This window comes from Amblyraja radiata, chromosome 41, assembly GCF_010909765.2.
Source record: "Amblyraja radiata isolate CabotCenter1 chromosome 41, sAmbRad1.1.pri, whole genome shotgun sequence".
NCBI lineage: Eukaryota > Metazoa > Chordata > Chondrichthyes > Rajiformes > Rajidae > Amblyraja > Amblyraja radiata.
Window position 1 is genome coordinate 15,080,029 of NC_045996.1, and position 23,765 is coordinate 15,103,793.

The window sequence follows — 23,765 nt, forward strand, 5'->3', positions numbered from 1 at the left end:
GCATCTGTGGAGAACATGGGTAGGTGACGTTTCACAGAGTGCTGGAGTAACTCAGCGGGTCAGGCAGCATCTGTGGAGAACATGGATAGGTGACGTTTCACAGAGTGCTGGAGTAACTCAGCGGGTCAGGCAGCATCTATGGAGCTAAGGAAATAGGCAACGTTTCGGGCCAAAACCCGTAAGGGTTTCGGCCCGAAACTTTGCCTATTTCCAGAAGGATTTCGGCCCGAAACGTTGCCTATTTCCTTAGCTCCATAGATGCTGCTGCACCATAACTCAGCGGGTCAGGCAGCATCTGTGGAGAACATGGATAGGTGACGTTTCACAGAGAGCTGGAGTAACTCAGCGGGTCAGGCAGCATCTGTGGAGAACATAGATAGGTGATGTTTCACAGAGTGCTGGAGTAACTCAGCGGGTCAGGCAACATCTTTGAAGAATGTGGATAGGTGACACTTCACACCTGGACCCTTCATTAGACTGCCTGTCTAAAGGAGGGTCCCAACCTGAAACGTCACCTATCCACGTTCTCCTGGGATGCTGCCTGACCCGTTGAGCTATTCCAATATTTTGTATCTGCTCTAGGTAAACCAGCATCTGCAGCTCCTACGTTTTTGACAAAGTCCTCGTACATTGTTCCAGTCGGCAAACTTGAACGAAAAATAAAGAACTCACCGATTTGGAGAAGGAAACGCACGAAATGCCTCGGTCAAAGAACCCAGATCCAATCACGTGCAAAGTGTTGAGGCTGACGGAATCCCAGACTCGCACATGCGGCGGGAGTTGCTGAGAGAAGTGGAAAGAAAAAAACATTCTTTAAACCGTGGACAGTATACAGGAGAAGAACACATGCGCTCAGTGGATAGACACAAAATACTGGAGTAACAGAGTCTCCACCCAAAACGTCACCTATTCCTTCGCTCCATAGATGCTGCCTCACCCGCTGAGTTTCTCCAGCATTTTCGTCTACCAACAATGATACTATTGTTATTATATAACTACTAATTTGGACTTTGTGGACTTTGTGCCTTCCCCCACAGTGGGAATCACTGTGGGGGGATGTTTTGATGTTGAATTTCTTTATGAATACTGTGTTGTATTTTTACTAGTGTGCTGCAAGGACATCAGAATTTCCCCTGAATAAGGGGATTAATAAAGTATTTATCTATCTATCTATCTATCTAATTGTAACAGTAATTCTGTCTAATAAACTACAATGAACTAAGATTACACCATCTATTCCCCTCATGATTTAATTAACCTTCCACAGGAAAGAAAGCTCAACTAAAGGGGCTGTCCCACATAGGCAACCTAATTGGCGAGTTTAGAAAAGTTTTTAAAAAATGACATGTTGAAGACCTCCTTCAACTATGTTGAAGACCAGCTTCAACTAGCTACGGCTAACTCCGGGAAAATTGGACACCGAATAGTGGAGAGCGAAGACGACCTCCTTCGACCTCCCTTCGACTATGATGAAGACTATCTAAGACTACCTTCGACTATCCTCGATTACCTACGACTAACATGCCGACCTACTACGACTAAACCTACGAGTAAAAAAAGTATCGATTTTTTTCCATGGCGACCTTTTTTTACTCGCGGGCATTTTTAACATGTTGAATAAATACGCCGCAACCTAGCTGAGGCCTCGAGTACGCGGAGACCACTCTCGAGCATGATGGAGAGTTACAAAGACCTCATGTCGACCATGCTGCGAGTACGAGTCGAGGGCAAACTCGTGGATTAGGTATCCGAAGTGGGACAGCCCCTTAACCCCGCGGACTGTGTGTTGTCCACCCTTCCTGCCCGGCCTCACCACACCGAGACCAGCAGTTTGTTTTTACTGACCATTCTTTCTACAGGAAACCAAGAACCAAATCAGACTGGGATCTGTGGTTTTGGGAGCGGTGTGGGAGAAGGCAAATTTTTTTTTTTTTTCACTTTAAATTCTGCGTTTGACTGATTGTGAGAATTTGAATAAACATTATACATCGTACCTTTCCATCTTTTGTGGTTCCTGTCACCTGCCCAGTCGCCATGGTGACTCTATCGGGGTGAACCGCGAGGCTGAGAAACAGGAAGAGGAAGCTGAGTCATTATATCTGGCTTCGTGTTACACTTTCAAAATAGAACCAGGATCAAGGCATCTGCTCAAAACTCAACGCACGTTGATATGCCTTAAACTAGCTGGTCTTCCAGGGCAAGGTAGATAGATAGTTAGATTGAGTTAGATAGAGCTCTAGGGGCTAGTGGGGGTCAAGGGATATGGTGAGAATGATCACAATGAATGGCGGTGCTGGCTCGAAGGGCCGAATGGCCTACTCCTGCACCTATTTTCTATGTTTCTAAGGCTGGAAAGGGTATAGAGAAGATTTACGAGGATGTTGCCAGGGCCAGGGGTTGAGCAGGCTGGGACTCTATTCCTTGGAGTGCAGGAGGATGAGGGGTGATCTTATAGAGGTGTACAAAATCATGAGAGGAATAGATAGGATAGACGCACTGAGTCTCTTGCCCAGAGTAGCGGAATCGAGGACCAGAGGACATGGGTTCAAGGTGAAGGGGAAAAGATTTAATAGGAACCTGAGGGGTAACTTTTTCACACAGAGGGTGGTGGGTGTATGGAACGAGCTGCCAGAGGAGGAGGTTGAGGCTGGGACTATCCCAATGTTTAAGAAACAGTTAGACAGGTACATGGATAGGACAGGTTTGGAGGGATATGGACCAAGCGCAGGCAGGTGGGACTAGTGTAGCTGGGGCATGTTGGCCGGTGTGGGCAAGTTGGGCCGCAGGGCCTGTTTCCACACTGTATCACTCTGACTGTAAATATTGAGGAGTAGATGGTTTTCCTGCACATTCCATGGTTCAGGAGTTTGCGCTGAGGGACACACTCGAACTCCGTACAGGAACTGTAGAAGGGCCACAATGAATGGTGCTGCTGTACACTGGACACTAGGAATCTGATTCTAGACTGTACTATAGTGCGGAAACAGGCCCTTCGGCCCACTGAGGTCATGCTGACCAGCGATCCCACCGTACACTAGCACTATCCTACACACTAGGGACAATTTATCATCTACTGAAGCCAATTAACCTACAAACCTGCACATCTTTGGATTGTGGGAGGAAACCGGAGCACCTGAAGGAAACCCACGCAGTTATAGGGAGAATGTACAAACCTCGTACAGACAGCACCCGTAGTCAGGATTGAACCTGGGGCTCTGGTGCTGGAAGGCAGCAACTCTACCCAATGTGCCACTGTGAATATACCAGGGTTTTGGGCCCTGCTGGACACTGGACATCGAGGGTCAGGTCCTATGTAACAGCCTCAATATTCCCCACCGAGTATTACACATTGAGTAACACAGGAGAGGAACGGGCCCTTCAGCCACAAGGGTCTCGACCCGAAACGTCACCCATTCCTTCTCTCCGGAGATGCTGCCTGTCCCGCTGAGTGACTCCAGCTTTTTGAGTCTACATTTCTTTAGTCAGAGGGTGGTGAATCTATGGACTTCTTTGCCACAGAAGGCTGTGGAGGCCAGGTCAGTGGATGTTTTTAATGCAGATAGATAGATTTTTGATTAGTGCGGGTGTCGGGGGTTATGGGGAGAAGGCAGGAGAATGGGGTTAGGTGGGAGAGATAGATCAGCCACGATTGAATGGCGGAGTAGACTTGATGGGCCGAATGGCCTAATTCTGCTCCTATCACATGACATGACACTAGGAACAATTTACAGAAGCCAATTGATCTACGAACCTGGAATGTGGGAGGAAACCAGAGCGCCTGGAGGAAACCCACACAGTCACACGTAGAACGTACAAGCTTGGTATAGACAGCACTAGTAGTCAGGATCTAGACTTGATGGGCCGAATGGCCTAATTCTGCTACTATCCCTTATGGCCGTATGACAGTGAAAGACACAGCCGAGGGATCGAGGGGCTACTCACCATTTCACATCATCGTTATGCCCAAGATAGTGACGTTGTTGCTCTTCCTCAACGTTGTACAGCACCACCACCGATGCAATGAAGTAAACGATCTCTCCGGTCGGCAGGAGATACAGGTTGGAACGGCAGTCACGCCCACGGTAGCCGTACCTGGAGGGGCTGATTAAGGCCAAACAAAGACTGACAGACGGTAAGGCAGGTACGGGATACTGCGTTGGATGATCAGCCGTGATCATATCGAATGACGGTGCCGGCTCGAAGGGCTGAATGGCCTACTCCTGCACCTATTTTCTATGTTTCTAATCACAGGGCAAACGCCCACTTACTGAAACCACAACAAACACTTTAACTAGCACGGTGGCGCAGTGGTAGAGTTGCTGCCCCACAGAGCCAGAGTCTCAGGTTCGATCCTGACTACGGGTGCTGTCTGAAGCGGATAGAATAGACCATTATAATGGAACCAATTTCTCCAATAGGTACATAAACCATATAAAACCCACTTCAACTGGTAATCTATGAGCGGTCAGTCTCACAAGGTGCCTGCATCCTCATAATCAGCCTGGCGGTGCTGGCTCGAAGGGCCGAATGGCCTACTCCTGCACCTATCTTTCTAAGCCAGACCACAGGTGTTGTCTGTCTGCAAAGAATGGAGATACCCCTCACATGTAGAGGCAACTAGATACACTGGCTATTATTTCTAGGATAAAATAGCCTTTTACACTCTGCTGCTAAATCCAGGAACCTGTTCAAAAGTATTTGATTATAGGAGCAGGGAGGTTCTACTGCAGTTGTACAGGGTCTTGGTGAGACCACACCTGGAGTATTGCGTACAGTTTTGGTCTCCTAATCTGAGGAAAGACATTCTTGCCATAGAGGGAGTGCAGAGAAGGTTCACCAGACTGATTCCAGGGATGTCAGGACTTTCATATGAAGAAAGACTGGATAGACTCGGCTTGTACTCGCTGGAATTCAGAAGATTGAGGGGGGATCTTATAGAAACGTACAAAATTCTTAAGGGGTTGGACAGGCTAGATGCAGGAAGATTGTTCCCGATGTTGGGGAAGTCCAGAACAAGGGGTCACAGTTTAAGGATAAGGGGGAAGTCTTTTAGGACCGAGATGAGGAAAACATTTTTTACACAGAGAGTGGTGAATCTGTGGAATTCTCTGCCACAGAAGGTAGTTGAGGCCACGGTTCATTGTCTATATTTAAGAGGGAGTTAGATGTGGCCCTTGTGGCTAAAGGGATCAGGGGGTATGGAGAGAAGGCAGGGATGGGATACTGAGTTGGATGATCAGCCATGATCATATCGAATGGCGGTGCAGGCTCGAAGGGCCGAATGGCCTCTACTCCTGCACCTATTTTCTATGTTTCTATTATAAGCGGAGTGACAAAGCCTGCGCCACAGGTGTTGTCGGTCTGCAAAGAGTGGAGGTACCCCTCACATGTAGAGGCAACTAGATACACTGACTCTTAATTCTAGGATAAAATAGCCTTTTATACTCTGCTGCTAAATCCAGGAAACCTGGTTAAACAGTGGTTGGGGGGAAAATAATGTTAATAAGAAATAACTCGACAGTCACGTATCATCCCCCGATGGGGTCAAATGCAGAGGGGAAGGTTTGTGAATGGGACTCAAGAGGATACACCCATTCCATCTTCAGCTTGTGGGCAGGTAGTTCACTCGTGGCCTGGAGCTTGTAGGATCCCATCAGCGCTTGGGGCATGTGCATGGTGATGGGACGCCCGCGTAGAAACATCCTCACGTAGCCATCTTCTGCAAGGCACAGGACAATAGACACAAGTGAGAGGCATGGACCCAAGTTGGGTCCCAAATAGAAACACGGTTGTTTGAGAAGGAACTGCAGATGCTGGAAAATCGATGGAGTGAGGGAAATAGGCAACTATAGCAGCATCTATGGAGTGAAGGAAATAGGCAACGTTTCGGCCCGAAACCCTTTGGGTTTCGACCCGAAACGTTGCCTATTTCCTTTGGTTTTCGGCCCGAAACGTTGCCTATTTCCTTTGGTTTTCGGCCCGAAACGTTGCCTATTTCCTTCGCTCCATAGATGCTGCTGCACCCGCTGAGTTTCTCCAGCACTTTTGTCTACCCCAAGTATAAACACCCCTGTCCACCCCATTCAATCATGGCTGATCTATCTTTCCTCTCCACCCCATTCTCCTGCCTTCTCCCCTAACCCCCGACACCCTGATATCCCTTTCCTCATTTGAGCCATATCTTGTCCCCCAATATGTGGCAGCAGAAGGACCCTAGATTGTAGTCCTCCCCCACGAGCTTTGGTGTTGGTCACCATGCAGTGGGAGATATCGCTGGGCCTGCAAGACACATAACCATATAACCATATAACAATTACAGCACGGAAACAGGCCATCTCGGCCCTACAAGTCCGAGCCGAACACTTATTCTCCCCTAGTCCCATCTACCTGCACTCAGACCATAACCCTCCATTCCTTTCCCATCCACATACCTATCCAATTTATTTTTAAATGATAAAATCGAACCTGCCTCCACCACCTTCACTGGAAGCTCATTCCACACACAGCTACCACTCTCTGAGTAAAGAAGTTCCCCCTCATGTTACCCCTAAACTTCTGTCCCTTAATTCTCAAGTCATGTCCTCTTGTTTGAATCTTCCCCACTCTCGGTGGGAAAAGCTTGTCCACGTCAACTCTGTCTATCCCTCTCATCATTTTAAAGACCTCTATCAAGTCCCACCTTAACCTTCTGCGCTCCAAAGAATAAAGACCTAACTTGTTCAACCTTTCACAACAGAACACAACAGAAATGTGGAGATTGGAGCCCCAATTGACCAAGGGTGATGTGTTGCCCCCACATTGATACACCACCTCCTACACGTTGGGCATCTATAAAACCTGGCTTCTAAATATTTGAGTCCATGTTCCATTTAGTTACCGTTAACGAACACAGAGTTGAGAGCTGTGAATCTGTGGAATTCTCTGCCACAGAAGGTAGTGGAGGCCAACTCACTGGATGTTTTCAAGAGAGAGCTCTTGGGGCTAACGGAATCAAGGGACATGGGGAGAAAGCACGAACAGGGGGTATGGAGAGAAGGCAGGTACAGGATACTGAGTTGGATGATCAGCCGTGATTCTATTGAATGGTGGTGCTGGCTCTAAGGGTCGAATGGCCTACTCCTACACCTGTTTTCTATGTTTCTATGGACACAATGTTTACTGTATGGCATGGGGATGTTCAGCAGATTGGGAGCGGCTGTGGCCATTTGTTTCAGGTATACTGCAGCTGTTGTGGTGTTTGCTCTGAGACTGATACAAAGCTGTGGTGTTAATCAGCGGTGGCCTGCCACGGTCAACGCCACATAGTCTAGTTTAGTTTAGAGATACAGCGCGGAAACAGGCCCTTTGGCCCACCGGGTCCGTGCCGACCAGCGATCCCCGCACACTAACACTATCCTACACACACTAGGGACAATTTACATTTACACCAAGCCAATTAACCTACAAACCTGTAAAGCACGTCTTTGGAGTGTGGGAAGAAACCGAAGATCTCGGAGAAAACCCACGCAGGTCATGGGGAGAACGTGCAAACTCCGTACAGACAGCACAAGAGGTCGGGATGGAACCCGGGTCTCCGGCGTTGCATTCGTTGTAAGGAAGCAACTCTACCACTGTGCTACCATCGATGAAGCAGGAGGCAGCATTTCTAGTATGTGTGAGTGTGAGTGTGTGTGTGTGTGTGTGTGTGTGTGTGTGTGTGTGTGTGTGTGTGTGTGTGTGTGTGTGTGTGTGTGTGTGTGTGAGTGTGAGTGTGTGTGTGTGTGTGTGTGTGTGTGTGCGCGTGTGTGTGTGTGTGTGTGTGAGTGTGTGTGTGTGTGCGCGTGTGTGTGTGTGTGTGTGTGTGTGTGTGTGTGTGTGTGTGTGTGTGTGTGTGTGTGCGTGTGCGCGTGTGTGTGTGTGTGTGTGTGTGTGTGTGTGTGTGTGTGTGTGACATTTTGCTGCCTATTTCCACTAGCTCGCTCAAAGATAATCAGTGACAGGCTTAATGTGTAGATAATTATTATACACAGTGGAGCCAATTGTCACATTATTTACCGACAAGTGTGGTCAAATCAATAAAAAGGTGCAAGGTTTCCGATCTGCCTGAATATTAACTGGAGATTTTCCAGGTTTTATTGCTCAGGAGATGGTATCAATGTCTTTGTTGCAATATAAACAAGATCAAAGAGGAGGAGGAGGAGGAGATGAATGTTATTTATTGATTCAGTTAGTCAATAGCAAGGCCTTGTATTCATAGAATCTAGGTGCAGGAGGAGGCCATTCGGCCCTTCGAGCCAGCACCGCCATTCATTGTGATCACGGCTGATCGTCCCCAATCAATAACCCGTGCCTGCCTTCTCCCCATATCCCTGGATTCCACTAGCCCCTAGAGCTCTATCTAACTGTCCAATTCATTGTCAAATTCCAAGGACATGGAGGCATGCCATTTTCCAGCCACTCTATCAAGCAATTTCACATCAACCACACAAGCTGGGATTGAAGTCACGTACAAGCCAGGCCAGGTCAGTGTAAAAATCTTCCTTCCTCAAATAAGGAACGAATCATCCAGGTGGGCTTTCGACCACAAACCAAGAGTTCCGTCATCAGCATTTCTGATGCTAACCTTTTCATTCAATTTTTCATTTAAATTTCTTCTTTAACTGCGGCACAGTGGCGCAGCTGGGGAATCTGTCGCACGCACATCGCTGGGGACCCAGCGTCAATCCTGACCTCCACAATGTCTGTGTGGAGTTTGCATGTTCTCCGTGACCACGTGGGTTTCCTCCGGGTGCTCCAGTTTTCACCTGACATTCAAAGAGGTTCAGAGGATTGACAAACGCACACCACCAGATTCAGGGACAGTCTCTTCCCAGCTGTGTCAGGCAACTGAACAGTCCTCTCATCAGCTAGAAGGCAGCCATGACCTCCCATCTACCTAATTGGAGACCTTGAATCGGACTTCATTGTTATAATCTTGCATTGAATTCGAGACCCAAAACGTCTCCTATTCCTTCGTTCCATAGATGCTGCCTCACCCGCTGTGTTTCTCCAGCATTTTTGTCTCCCTTCGATTTTTCCAGCATCTGCAGTTCTTTCTTAAACATTTAAAAATAAGGCATCACCCATTGATAACAGGAAAAAAAGTGAAAGCTATTTCTTCAGAGAAATGCAAGATTTAGTTCCTCAAAGATTAATGGAAGCCGTCGAGAATGTCGAGGCAGATGTAGATAGATTCTTGACAAGCATTCGCTGAGTTTCTCCAGCATTCTGTGTTTACCTTTGGTACACTTTGTGTGGGAAGGAAATGCAGGTGCTGGTTTACACTGAAGATAGACACAAAATGCTGGAGTAACTCAGCGGGTCAGGCAACATCTCTGGAGAAATGGAACAGATGACGTTTCGGGTCGAGACCCTTCTTCAGGCTGGGAGTCAAGGTAGGTCTGATAAGGTACAGGACAAATCCAAGCCGGCACCAAAGACCCAGGAAATGTGGAGCCCACAATGATCCATTGTTGGCTTTGGAAGAGGTGGACTATCTGTGTTTGGTTCCCTACTGAGTGTCCCTACGGCTCAAAAAAGATAGTGCCCACGCAGGCTTTGTCACTCCGCTTATAATAGAAACATAGAAAATAGGTGCAGGAGTAGGCCATTCGGCCCTTCGAGCCTGCACCGCCATTCAATATGATCATGGCTGATCATCCAACTCAGTATCCTGTACCTGCCTTCTCTCCATACCCCCTGATCCCTTTAGCCACAAGGGCCACATCTAACTCCCTCTTAAATATAGCCAATGAACTGTGGCCTCAACTACCTTCTGTGGCAGAGAATTCCACAGATTCACCACTATGTGTGTGAAAAATGTTTTCCTCATCTCGGTCCTAAAAGATTTCCCCCTTATCCTTAAACTGTGACCCCTTGTTCTGGATATCCTTAAACTGTGACCCCTTGTTCTGGATATCCTTAAACTGTGACCCCTTGTTCTGGATATCCTTAAACTGTGACCACTTGTTCTGGATATCCTTAAACTGTGACCCCTTGTTCTGGATATCCTTAAACTGTGACCCCTTGTTCTGGATATCCTTAAACTGTGACCCCTTGTTCTGGATATCCTTAAACTGTGACCCCTTGTTCTGGATATCCTTAAACTGTGACCCCTTGTTCTGGATATCCTTAAACTGTGACCCCTTGTTCTGGATATCCTTAAACTGTGACCTCTTGTTCTGGATATCCTTAAACTGTGACCCCTTGTTCTGGATATCCTTAAACTGTGACCCCTTGTTCTAGATATCCTTAAACTGTGACCCCTTGTTCTGGATGTACAAAGGATCTGCAGTAAAGTAGGCCCTAAATGTTTAATCAGGGCAGCAACTCAGTAGTTGTGGTACTTGCAATCAATTGTCTTTTCTTTGAAGACTCACTAGAGCAGACAGCAAACTGTCCAGAGGCCACAGGGGGATTTTGTAAGATGTTTTTCAAATTCCGAATAGCTTCAACACTGAAAGGAATCTTTCTCTGGTGGTGGGGGGGAAAAGGAACAGATGCAAAAAGGAGACTGAGCAGAGGTCTCGAGAGAATGGCTAATGTATCTGGGTGGTGGAGCATCCAGCAGGAAGAACAGAGAACCTTGCTTTAATGTTTGCACCTTTCACTTATTAATGGACTTCCAATTGACGACTAACCCATTAATGGTTCATCCAATGTAATATTTATAAATATATTCATACGATGGAAGAAAAACCACTCTACACACTGAACTTGTAATAGCTGCTCAAAAAAATAGTTAGGGCTGTTCTACCTACTCCAATCCCCAAAATGTATCCTTTTTCAAGTATATTTACTTCTCATCTGAGCCATACAGCAAGGAACTGGGGCCGTGGCCTCATTGAGACTAGAATGATCGTCAAACACCAGTTGTACACTGGTCGGACATTCAATCGACAATAGGTGCAGGAGTAGGCCATTCGGCCCTTCGAGCCAGCACCGCCATTCAATGTGATCATGGCTGATCATCCCCAATCAGTACCCCGTTCCTGCCTTCTCCCCATATCCCCTGACTCCGCTATCTTTAAGAGCCCTATCTAGCTCTCTCTTGAAAGTATCCAGAGAACCGGCCTCCACCGCCCTATGAGGCAGAGAATTCCACAGACTCACCACTCTCTGTGTGAAAAATTGTTTCCTCGTCTCCGTTTCATGCCCCCTCACATTCTGATCAATAGCCACCAGCTGGTAGAGCTGCTGACGCATAGCACTAGGGACTCGGGTTCGATCATGATCTCGGGTCCTGTCTGTGTGGAGTTTGCACGTTCTCCCTGTGACCGCGTGCGTTTCCTCCGGGTGCTCCAGTTCCCTCCATCACAAAAACTCGCCGGCTCGTGGGTTAATTGTCCCTCTGTGAATCGCCTCGAATGTGTGTGGAGTGGATGTGAAAGTGGGATAACATAGAACTAGTGAGATCGGGAGTGCGGCATCATCAAGGACCAGTCTCACCCCGGCCAATCCCTCTTCTCCCCTCTCCCATCGGGCAAGAGGTACAGAAGTGTGAAAACAAACGCACACCTCCAGATTCAGAGACAGTTTCTTCCCAGCTGTTATCAGGCAACTGAACCATCCTACCACAACCAGAGAGCGGTCCTGAACTACTATCTACCTCATTGGTGACCCTCAGACTATCCTTGATCAGACTTTGCTGGCTTTACCTTGCACTAAACGTAATTCCCTTATCATGTGGAAGGCTCGATTGTAATCAAGTTTGTGTTTCCGCTGACTGGTTAGCACGCAAGTTAAAGCCCCGTCACACTGTACGAGTTCATTCAAGAGCTCTCCCGAGTTTGCCCCTGATTCGAACTTGGAGATTTACGGTAATGGCCGCTCGTAGGTACTCGGGGCTCTCGTGGACATTTTTCAACATGTTGAAAAATCTTTGCGAGTCTTCCCGAGCTTACCGCGTTTCCCGAGTACCTGCCGTTAGCGTTACGAGCCGCTAAGAGACGTCCCCGAGCTCCAACGTACCCGCCATGTACATTCTACATGCTTCCACGAGTTTTTGTTTTTTTTAAACTCGGGAGTGCACTTATTAAAAATTAAATTAAATTTCTTTATTTATATAGCACATTTTTAGTCAACTTGCATTGACCCCAAAGTGCTTCACATAATTACATCCACACACACAGGCAAAGGTGGGTGAAGTGTCTTGCCCAAGGACACAACGACAGTATGCACTCCAAGCGGGATTCAAACCAGCTACCTTCCGGTTGCCAGCCGAACACTTAGCCCATTGTGCCATCTGTCGTCCCACGTCTTGGGTGAACTTGTACAGTGGGACAGGGCCATTAGCTTTTTACTGTACCTCGGTACACGTGACAATAAACTGAAGTGATATTTGGGGGGACAGGGGAATCGAGGGCTATAAACACCACTCAAGACATTTTCCACTCCAACCAGCTATGAACTTATTGAAGAACAGAAGAGAGTCGAGGGTCCAGATCACATTGCTCTTGTAAAGATGTAAGCGTGTTACTCACCTGCACTGAAGACAGATTCCTTGGGTTTGCTGCAAGAAGAACAGGGAGCAGTTAATAGACAACCAGACAAAACACATCCCGATATCCAGTGTGCACCTGTGCAAACTTTCATGCTTCAGGTAAACTATTTCAGCAGGAATTGCAAATTATTATCATTGAGGCAGAGACAACACATCAAGGGAAAATTGGTCATATATTTTAGAAAAATGCTCAAATAAGGAGGAAGTGTGCAGGAATTGGATTAACACAGCATTTCTGCAGAGATGCTGCCTGAGTCGCTGAGTTACTCCAGCAGTTTGTGTTCATCTTGAATGACCTCAGCATTGTTCCAAAACAGACCTAGCATGAATATTATGATCTATTGTAATTAAGTTTTTACGATACAGCATTGAACAGGCCCTTCGGCCCACACCCTTCACCTATACACTAGCACTATTTAGTTCATAAATGATAGGAGCAGAATTAGGCCATTCAGCCCATCAAGTCTACTCCGTCATTCAATCATGGCTGATCTATCTCTCCCTCTCAACCTCATTCTCCTGCCTTCTCCCCGTAAAAGCCAACACCCTTGCTAATCCAGAATTAGGCTCCACCTTAAAATTATCTATTGACTTGCCCTCCGCAGGCTTCTGTAGCGATGAATTCCACAGATTCACCACCCTCTAATTAAAGAAATTCCTCCTCATCTCCTTTCTAAAGGTGCGTCCTTTTATGCTGAGGCTGCGGCCTCTAGTCCTGGACCCTCCCACTAGTGGAAACATCCTCTCCACATCCATTCTATCCAAACCTTTCACTACTATTCGATAACTTTCAATGAGATCCCCACTCATCTTTCTAAAACTCCAGCGAGTACAGTCCCAGTGCCAACAAACGCTCATCGTATGTTAACCCACTCGTTTCATAAACCTCCTCTAAACCCTCCCCAATGCCTGTACATCCTTCCTCAAATATGGGGCCCAAAACTGTTCCTGCTACTCCAAATGCAGTCTGACCACTGTTCTATAAAGCCTGCATTACATTCCAGTTTTTTAAACTATTCCAGTCCTCTCAAAGTAAATGCCAGCATTGCAAATGCTTGCCTTACTACCGATTCAACTTGCAAATCAACTTTTTTTGGGGCATGTCTTATTTGAGCACATCGCTTTAATACTAGATTTGGAATAGAGTTATAAATGACAACTAGAATCTTCGCAATGATTAGACTCCAACAGTCAGACATAGATACACACACACACAGCCACAACCCACATCCTGCAGTATTAGGAATTAAAAAAAAAACCCTTCTCATTTCTCCTCAAACTAAATTTAACTGTGTTGCACAGTCTTCATAATCAACGCACTTACTTGTAAGCTTTCTTCATCTTAATTGAGAGTCAAGACTTTCTGGTTGCTGCAGACTTGAGCGCTAACTCAGAGGAGTTTATTTCACTTGACTGAACTGCAGCCAAATGGCCGTTCTGTTCACCGGGAACTTATCTGCATACGAAACTCGTTACTCAGCCAGTTACTCAGCCAATCAAGTGGCCCTTCCCTGTTGGCCGACTTCCAATAACATTAAACTAAACAAGCGACTAACATCAGCTGATAGAACAAGCTGTAGCAACAGTCACTGTACTAGTGCCCAAAGGCTATGCTCTAGACAAACACACACTGTAACAAATGTAAACAACTCGTCAAAGTTTTAAAACTACCAACTTCCAAAATTCAAGACTGAGCTGGCCAAGTGAATGTTGAAGAGAAATTATCTTTTGTACTTTGCTCTGTAACAGGAGGCCATTCAGCCCACCATGTCAATGCAAGCTCGCCCCAAAGGAATCCCAATGGTCCTATATTCACTTGCCCGCAACATACACTTCACAAGAGTCACACCACAAGACCAGGTAAGAGTTCTGACAAAAATGCCATTGCCCCCGCAATTTATTATTGCTCACATGCCCATCCGTGTCTGAAGAAGGGTCTCGACCCGAAACATCACCTATTCCTTTGCTCCATAGATGCTGCCTCACCCGCTGAGTTTCCAGAAGGGTCTCGACCCGAAACATCACCTATTCCTTTGCTCCATAGATGCTGCCTCACCCGCTGAGTTTCCAGAAGGGTCTCAACCCGAAACATCACCTATTCCTTTGCTCCATAGATGCTGTCTCACCCGCTGAGTTTCCAGAAGGGTCTCGACCTGAAACATCACCTATTCCTTCGCTCCATAGATGCTGCCCCACCCACTGAGTTTCTCCAGCATTTTTGTCTAACCTGTCCATCCACTTTGATTCTTTACGAAAGACACAAAGTTCTGGAGAAACTCAGCGGCTCAGGCAGCATTCCTGGTGAGCGTGGATAGGTGACGTTTCGGGTCTGGATCCTTCATCGGACTGTCACCTATCCACGCTCTCCACAGATGCTACCTGACCCAATGACTTCCACAACCTCTGTGCACTGTGGATGACTTGTGGTATATCCGTGTGGTATACTAGCCATGTGGTATATCCGCTGACTGGATAGCAAAAAAACAAAAAAGCTTTTCACTGTACCTCGGTACAAGTGACAATAAAACAACATTTAAATACTTTTGCATAGGAAGGAACTGCAGTTACACCGAAGAGAGACACAAAAACCTGATGTAACTCAGCAGGTCAGGCAGCATCTCTGGAGAGAAGGAATGGGCGATGACTCGGATCAGGACAATAGAGAATTCTAAAAGTTCACAGCCATCAGAAAAAAAATTGTTCCTCTCCATTTTAAATAGACAGCTGTAATGAAAGGGTTAAAAGAGCGTTCTCAGATACAATGGAGTTGTCTGTCTAGCTCTCATTAAGCAAGCAGGCTGGCTTAGAAAAAAACAATTAGGTGATTAGGAAAATAATTGGGCTGAACTGGAAGAAGCAGTAAATAATGAGGCCTTAGACCATGCACCTCAAAGACATGTAATTGTCAGACAATACAACACAACTGCCTGCTGTCCTGTGTTGTGTTTTATCCATGGTGGGGGATTCAAGGGGTGTCGGGGGTTATGGGGAGAAGGCAGGAGAATGGGGTTAGGAGGGAAAGATAGATCAGCCATGATTGAATGGCGGAGTAGACTCAATGGGTCAAATGGGCCAATTATGCTCCCAAGGCTTATGAACCACGGGACATGGGTTTAAGATGAGAGGGGGAATATTTAATAGGAACATGTGGGGTAATTATTCACATAGGGTGGTGGGTATATGGAACAAGCTGCCAGAGGAGGTAGTTGAAACAGGCACCATCACAAAGTGTAAGAGACATTTAGACAGGTAACATAGAAATTAGGTGCAGGAGTAGGCCATTCGGCCCTTCGACCCTGCACCGCCATTCAATATGATCATGGCTGATCATCCAACTCAGTATCCTGTACCTGCCTTCTCTCCATACTCCCTGATCCCTTTAGCCACATCTAACTCCCTCTTAAATATAGCCAATGAACTGGCCTCAACTACCTTCTGTGGCAGAGAATTCCACAGATTCACCACTCTCTGTGTGAAAAATGTTTTTCCCATCTCAGTCCTAAAAGATTTCCCCCTTATCCTTAAACTGTGACCCCTTGTTCTGGACTTCCCCAACACCGGGAACAATCTTCCTGCATCTAGGTACATGGATAGGATTGGTTTAGAAGGATATAGTCCAAATGCAGGCAGGTGGGACTAGTGCATATTTGTCAGTGTGAGCAGGTTGGGCTGAACGGCCTGTTCCCATGCTGTACCACTATCGATGGCCAGAAATGTAAACGGACATTAGACTGCAGTAGGTGTCTCCTGAAGTTGTTGCTGGTATTCCTTTTAAACTAGAGGAATAATCAAGTCAAGTCAAGCCACTTTTATTTCTATAGCACATGTAAAAAATAACTCTCGTTGGCCAAAGTGATTTACATTGGTATAAGAATAGTATAACAAACAACAGTGGTCCCTAGATTAAATATAAACATCACTACATACATATATCCCTCGCTCAGAGGCTATATCAGGCTGAATTCTTAAGGGGATATCCAAATTTGACAACACTATAACCAAAGCAGTTGTGGGGTGGGGAGATTGCAACCTTCATGTGGTCCGCCCTGTTTCTACGAACGTAATCAACCCGGCGTGCACAATCAAATAAGTTGTCCTACAACTTTAGACTGTGAATGCCATACGCAAGAAGAAGACAGCTACTGAGAACCTCCGGGGGGGCTACAATGGAGGGGGTGCACAGAAGATTTACAAGGATGGAAATATTTTTGCTCCAAGGAAGGATAGGATAAATTTGTGTTGCTTTGGAACAGATATAATAATAATAATGGATGGGATTTATATAGCGCCTTTCTAATACTCAAGGCGCTTTACATCGCATTATTCATTCACTCCTCAGTCACACTCGGTGGTGGTAAGCTACTTCTGTAGCCACAGCTGCCCTGGGGCAGACTGACGGAAGCGTGGCTGCCAATCTGCGCCTACGGCCCCTCCGACCACCACCAATCACTCACACACAGGCAAAGGTGGGTGAAGTGTCTTGCCCAAGGACACAACGACAGTATGCACTCCAAGCGGGATTCGAACCGGCCACCTTCCGGTCACCAGCCGAACACTTAGCCCATTGTGCCATCTGTCGTCCCCCTAAGATATGAGGTACAGCAATCTCTCGATTAGTGCTTGAGATATGTTCCTGGGAAATGGAGCACTCAACAAATAAGTGGTTTACAGAGTCATTATAACAGCATAAATGGAATGTGATCCGGGCAAGTTATTTTTAACCCGAGATATATCCAGTACTGTATATTATATTGTATATGAAGAGTGTGGGTAATAGTATTTATTTATTAGTTCTTTATTTCGGACAGAATAAAAGAATAAAAAGCAAGTGTGAAACAGCATACAAAAAACAAAACAAAAATATTTATAAAGTGTCATAAACAATATCTATAAATAAATGAAATCATATGTGTCCGAAATGTGTATAAAAACTAATATTGTAATATGTGGCAAGGAACTGTAGATGCTGGTTTAAACCGAAGATGGACACAAAATTCTGGAGTATAAAATAGACAATAGGTGCAGGAGTAGGCCATTCGGCCCTTCGAGCCAGCACTGCCATTCAATGTGATCATGGCTGATCATCCCCGTTCCTGCCTTCCCCCCATATCCAGTTACTCCAGCATTTTGTCCACTCTGCCAGTCATTCATGGCTGATCTATCTCTCCCTCTCAGCCCCATTCTCCTGCCTTCTCCCCATCACCCCTGACACCCGTACTAATCAAAATTGGAGCATTGTGGAGCCGTATGGGATCCTATCAACACCAACAACAAGATCACCGTGGAGAAAGAACAACGGCGAGCAGCCCGCTTTGTATGTAATGACTACCAGCGCAAATCGAGCGTGAATAATATGCTGGCTTCTCTTGGATGGGATACCCTAGAGCTCGGCAGAATTAGGCTAAGACTGATTGCAATTTACAAGGAGGTTCACAAAATCAGGCCATCAATTCTCCCCGTCATCCCAGAACACCGGCTGCCATGAAACAAGACTAAATAACGGTCCCTACATCATCAACTCGGTAAATTTCAACAAACCTTGCTACCAATATTCCCCTTACCCAAGGACAATAAGGGAATGGAATATGTTACCACCCAACACACGCACTGCTCCCGATGTTAAGTCATTTAAAAAGGGGATTGAGCAAATAGATCTCCTCAACTTAGTCAAAAAGGCCCACTTCAAGTCAAGTCAAGTCTATTCGTCACATACACATACGAGATGAGCAGTGAAATGAAAAGTGGCAATGCTCGTGGACTTTGTGCAAAAAGACAAACAAACAAACAACCAAACAAACTACAAACACAATCACATTTACTTTTACATATTAAATATTGCGAGCGGAAGGAAAAAGGGAAAAAAACAGCAATTAAAAAAAAAACAGTAGTGTGGTTCAGTAAAGTTAGTCCCTGGTGAGATAGGAGTTTACAGTCCGAATGGCCTCTGGGAAGAAACTCCTTCTCAACCTCTCCGTTCTCACAGCATAGCATAGCATGACCGTAGCAGCTGGAACAGTCCGTTGCAGGGGTGGAAAATGTAATCGCTGCTTTACTTACTCCGACCAGCGCGAGATAACCGCTGATGAGGTGTTTGCGCAGTAATCAACTAGAAACCAAATATTTATCTCTGCCTTAAACTTACCCATTGACAGCCTGCTGGTGCAATGAATTCCACAGATTCACCACCCTAATACAACTCAATTCTCCTACATCAATTGCAAACTCAATTCTCAACTCCTGAATGCATTTCCAATGTTGCAACATTCAGTAATCATAGAAACATAGAAAATAGGTGCAGGAGTAGAGGCCATTCGGCCCTTCGAGCCTGCACCGCCATTCAATATGATCATGGCTAATCATCCAACTCAGTATCCTGTACCTGCCTTCTCTCCATACCCCCTGATCCCTTTAGCCACAAGGGCCACATCTAACTCCCTCTTAAATATAGCCAATGAACTGGCCTCGACTACCCTCTGTGGCAGAGAGTTCCAGAGATTCACCACTCTCTGTGTGAAAACGTTTTTCTCATCTCGGTTTTAAAGGATTTCCCCCTTATCCTTAAGCTGTGACCCCTTGTCCTGGACTTCCCCAACATCGGGAACAATCTTCCTGCATCTAGCCTGTCCAACCGCTTAAGAATTTTGTAAGTTTCTATAAGATCCCCCCTCAATCTTCTAAATTCTAGCGAATACAAGCCGAGTCTATCCGGTCTTTCTTCATATGAAAGTCCTGACATCCCAGGAATCAGTCTGGTGAACCTTCTCTGTACTCCCTCAATGGCAAGAATGTCTTACCTCAGATTAGGAGACCAAAACTGTACGCAATACTCCAGGTGTGGTCTCACCAAGACCCTGTACAACTGCAGTAGAACCTCCCTGCTCCTATACTCAAATCCTTTTGCTATGAATGCTAACATACCATTCGCTTTCTTCACTGCCTGCTGCACCTACATCAATTGCAAACTCGATTCTCAACTCCTGAACGCATTTCCAATGTTGCAACATTCAGGAATCATCTCACTGCATCATCTGGTCTTGGGGAAGGTTATGGGAGAGGTTAAACATGGTTGACATCTCCACTGCAAAGCCAAACTCTCATCAGGTCAACGGCACCGTTGCAAAACTCCCCTCAGCCTCATGCTTCCAATTCTTTTATTTTAAATCCTTTTAGCTTCACGCGGGATTGAGCAATGTTAACCACTGGAGTCAACTAACAAGAAACAAAACAGATTGGCCCTTCAAATTAGTAATTGCTCACTCGGCCAGTTTGAATGGGGAGGAAGAACAATGGGCCTGCCACAGACGAGATCTGAAGCCAAGGATGAATTACAGATGCATTCAACGGCTCAACAAGGAAGTTGTGAAGGCTGGATAAAGCCGGCACTGTTAAAAAAGACAAACATTAACAAAAGAATCTTCATCAAAAACAGAGTTGATGGCCCAGTTCCATCACGGAAACCCGTGCAAAGAATCTCAACATATACCAGCTGAGTACACTGCTGGATTTAGTCATCAATGATAGGAGAAGAATTAGGCCATTCGGCCCATCGAGTCAAGTCAAGTCTTGTGTCCCAGATAGGACAATGACATTCTTACACAACAGAATATGTAAACATAATACATAACAGGAGATAAAAGTTCAGTGTGTCTATATATATATATATATACTCTACCATTCAATCATGGCTGATCTATCTCTCCCTCTCAACCCCATTCTCCAGCCTTCCGACACTGAACCAACTATTTCTACATCTCATTTTTAAGGCTTTTAATCCTTTCCTTCGATGCATCTGGTTCTCTTGTTTATACACGGTCTCCTATCTACACTTCCTCTGGGAGATGACGTTTCGAGTCGGGACCCTTCTTCAGATGCAGGACATGGCCACAGTAAGGGATGATCCAAATGGAATTATATTTAGGTGGTATTCCTATCGGGTCAGAGGTCCCACCTGGAGTGGGAAGTAACCCTTACATCCCCTCTCGCTACTTGTGTGTCCCCCCCCCCCCCCCCCCCTCCCCACCCATTCATTTCAGGAGGAGGGACTCATTTTGCAATATGTACTGCAAAAGATTATACCATCCTATTTTCTATGAAAGTAGTTGAGGCCAGTTCATTGGCTATATTTAAGAGGGAGTTAGATGTGGCCCATGTGGCTAAAGGGATCAGGGGGTATGGAGAGAAGGCAGGTACAGGATACTGAGTTGGATGATCAGCCATGATCATATTGAATGGCGGTGCAGGCTCGAAGGGCCGAATGGCCCACTCCTGCACCTATTTCTATGTTTCTATCTGTGGATAAAGGGACAATTTACAGAGGCCAATTCAACTACAAATCCACACATCTTTGGGCTTGTTTAAGTTTTCAGAGATACAGCGTGGAAACAGGCTCTTTGGCCTTGGAACCTTCATCTGCTAATGGCTTCTGGAAGTGGTTGGTGTTAAGTGTTGTAAGTCTTAATGGGGGGAAAGTTAGAGTGAGTGATATTTCCCTTCACATTACACTAAAGGACTAGGATAGAACACAATTAGTCCAGCACTTTCTACACGAAGACTGTCCATTTGGTGTTGGATCCCAGCCACATTTCTGCAGAAGGGCATTAGACCTTGAATTAATCCAAGATAAGGCTGTCATTAGATCATAAAACAGAGTACGCCCATCTGGCAGACTCGCAGAAGAAGCTTATTTGAAACCATAAATGCTGCCCAAAACTGTCTGAAGAAGGGTTTCGGCCCGAAACGTTGCCTATTTCCTTCGCTCCATAGATGCTGCTGCACCCGCTGAGTTACTCCAGCACTTTTGTCTGCCTGACAAATGTGTAGGTGGTGGCGACAAGATGGTTTATTGCCCAGCCACAAACCACAGGTGGTCTGAGACCCCTGCCAAGATGGTGCCCAACCCAGGTGACTAGCCACAGAAACACAGATGTACAATCACGTATTACATTCGCTCCACACCCTATATCTCCACTCCTACAGCAACATCTCTTCCTTTAACTACACAACCTTGCGCTAGACATCATTCACTTATCATGTAACACTTGTCATCTATTCCCCTATCACTGTAATGGCTCGATTGTAATCATGTATTGTCTTTCTGCTGACTGGTTAGCACGCAACAAAAGCTTTTCATTGTACCTCAGTATACGTGACAATAAACTTAGTCAGTTAGTTCAGGCGCTAGTTAGTTAGTACAGGCGCTAGTTAGTTAGTTCAGGCGCTAGTTATTTAGTTCAGGTGCTAGTTAGTTAATTAGTTCAGGTGCTAGTTATTTAGTTCAGGTGCTAGTTATTTAGTTCAGGTGCTAGCTAGTTAATTAAGGTGCTAGCTAGTTAATTAAGGTGCTAGCTAGTTAGTTAAGGTGCTAGTTAGTTAGTTCAGGTGCTAGTTATTTAGTTCAGGTGCTAGTTATTTAGTTCAGGTGCTAGTTAGTTAGTTAGTTCAGGTGCTAGTTAGTTAGTTAGTTCAGGTGCTAGTTAGTTAGTTAGTTCAGGTGCTAGTTAGTTAGTTAGTTCAGGTGCTAGTTAGTTAGTTAGTTAAGGTGCTTGTTAGTTAGTTAGTTCAGGAATTGGTTAGTTAGTTAGTTAGTTAGTTAGTTAGTGTGCTAGTTAGTTAGTGTGCTAGTTAGTTAGTGTGCTAGTTAGTTAGTGTGCTAGTTAGTTAGTGTGCTAGTTAGTTAGTTAGTTAGTTAGTTAGTTAGTTAGTTAGTTAGTTAGTTAGTTAGTTAGTTAGTTAGTTAGTTAGTTAGTTAGTTCAGGTGCTAAGTAGCATTGAGATGGACAATAAAACGAGGAGGATCTTCTCCCACCTTTTAGACGCTGGTTCCTTCCGGGGCGAGGATGGTGATTGAGGTATGGCGTTGTTTCGTTTTGGAGGTGTTGCTGTCCCGTTACTCAGGCTGGGTTTGGACGGCAAAGCTTGCATGAAAAGTCGAGCTGGAAAACAGAAGAGATGTTGAGTATAAAGCAAGAGGACAAACAGGCAGACGGACAGGCCCGACTCTGGGCATCTGTGCAGAGTGTACGGGGCGATCGCTGGTCGGCGCGGACTCGGCGGGCCGAAGGGCCCATTTCCACGCAGTATCTCTAAAGTCTAAATGACCATTGGAGCTGCGCCAATGTGCCACCCTAGAGCCAGCAACCTCAGACAGTGAAATGCCTGGATAGAGTGGATGTGGAGAGGATGATTCCACTAGTAGGAGAGTCTAGGACCAGAGGGCATAGCCACAGAATAAAAGGACATACTTTTAGAAAGTAGGAGGAATTTCTTTAGTCAGAGGGTGGTGAATCTGTGGAATTCATTGCCACAGAAGGCTGCGGAGGCCAAGTCAATGGATATTTTTAAGGCGGAGATTGAAAGATTCTTGATTAGTGCGGGTGTCAGGGGTTATGGGGAGAAGGCAGGAGAATGGGGTTAGGAGGGAGAGATAGATCAGCCATGATTGAATGGAAGAGTAGACTTGATGGGCCGAATGGCCTAATTCTGCTCCTAGGACTCATGAACTTGACGGGGCAGGAGTGAATGAATGAAAGAATACGTTATTATCACATGTGTCGAGTCACAGTGAGATTCTTTGTTTTGCATACGCGTGGTCTGCAAGGAGTCACCACGTCTGTGGAATTCTCTGCCTCAGAGCGTGGTGGAGGCCGGTTCTCTGGATGCTTTCAAGAGAGAGCTAGATAGGGCTCTTAAAGATAGCAGAGTCAGGGGATATGGGGAGAAGGCAGGAACGGGGTACTGATTGGGGGTGATCAGCTATGATCACATTGAATGGCGGTGCTGGCTGAAAGGGCCGAATGGCCTACTCCTGCACCTATTGTCTATTGTATAGGGCGGCAAAGTTACAAATATTCCATTTAGTTCCCAATGGTCTCCCTTTGTTATCAGTGGGGCCCCCCAAAGCCATGTCCCCCTTCGTTCATGGCACCCTCCCCCCCCACCAAGCTGGGTCTACCTTTGTTCTCAGTGGGGGGCCCCCTATGCCGGGACCCCTTTGTTCCCAGTTAACCTCCCCCTTCCCCCACCCCCCTCAAGCCGAGTCCCCCTTGGCACCCACCCCCCCCACAATGCCGGGACCTCTTTGTTCCCAGTTACCCCCCCCCCTCCTCAAGCCGAGTCCCCCTTGGCACCCCCCCCCCCCCACAATGCCGGGACCTCTTTGTTCCCAGTGACCCCCCCCCCCAACGCCAGGCCCCCCTTTGTCTTGGCACCCCCCCCCCAAGCTGGGTCCCCCTTTGTTCCCAGTTTA

The 23,765-nt window shown here is 46.2% G+C and overlaps 1 protein-coding gene across 3 annotated transcripts in view; it reads right to left on the minus strand.

Annotated features, from left to right (window-relative positions):
- Positions 1-23,765, minus strand: part of eml2 (EMAP like 2) — a 75,733-nt gene that overhangs the window by 23,782 nt on the left and 28,186 nt on the right. For 2 of the 3 annotated variants that reach the window (XM_033014520.1, XM_033014519.1), the window contains exons 3-8: positions 22,326-22,452; positions 12,501-12,529; positions 5,590-5,719; positions 3,943-4,092; positions 1,995-2,064; positions 673-783 (exon numbers count right to left, since the gene is read on the minus strand). In XM_033014520.1, coding sequence (XP_032870411.1) covers positions 673-783; positions 1,995-2,064; positions 3,943-4,092; positions 5,590-5,719; positions 12,501-12,529; positions 22,326-22,452 — 617 coding nt within the window. Of the gene's footprint in view, positions 1-672; positions 784-1,994; positions 2,065-3,942; positions 4,093-5,589; positions 5,720-12,500; positions 12,530-13,844; positions 13,973-22,325; positions 22,453-23,765 lie in introns of those variants that run through there. The other variant, XM_033014521.1, reaches the window with a different exon arrangement.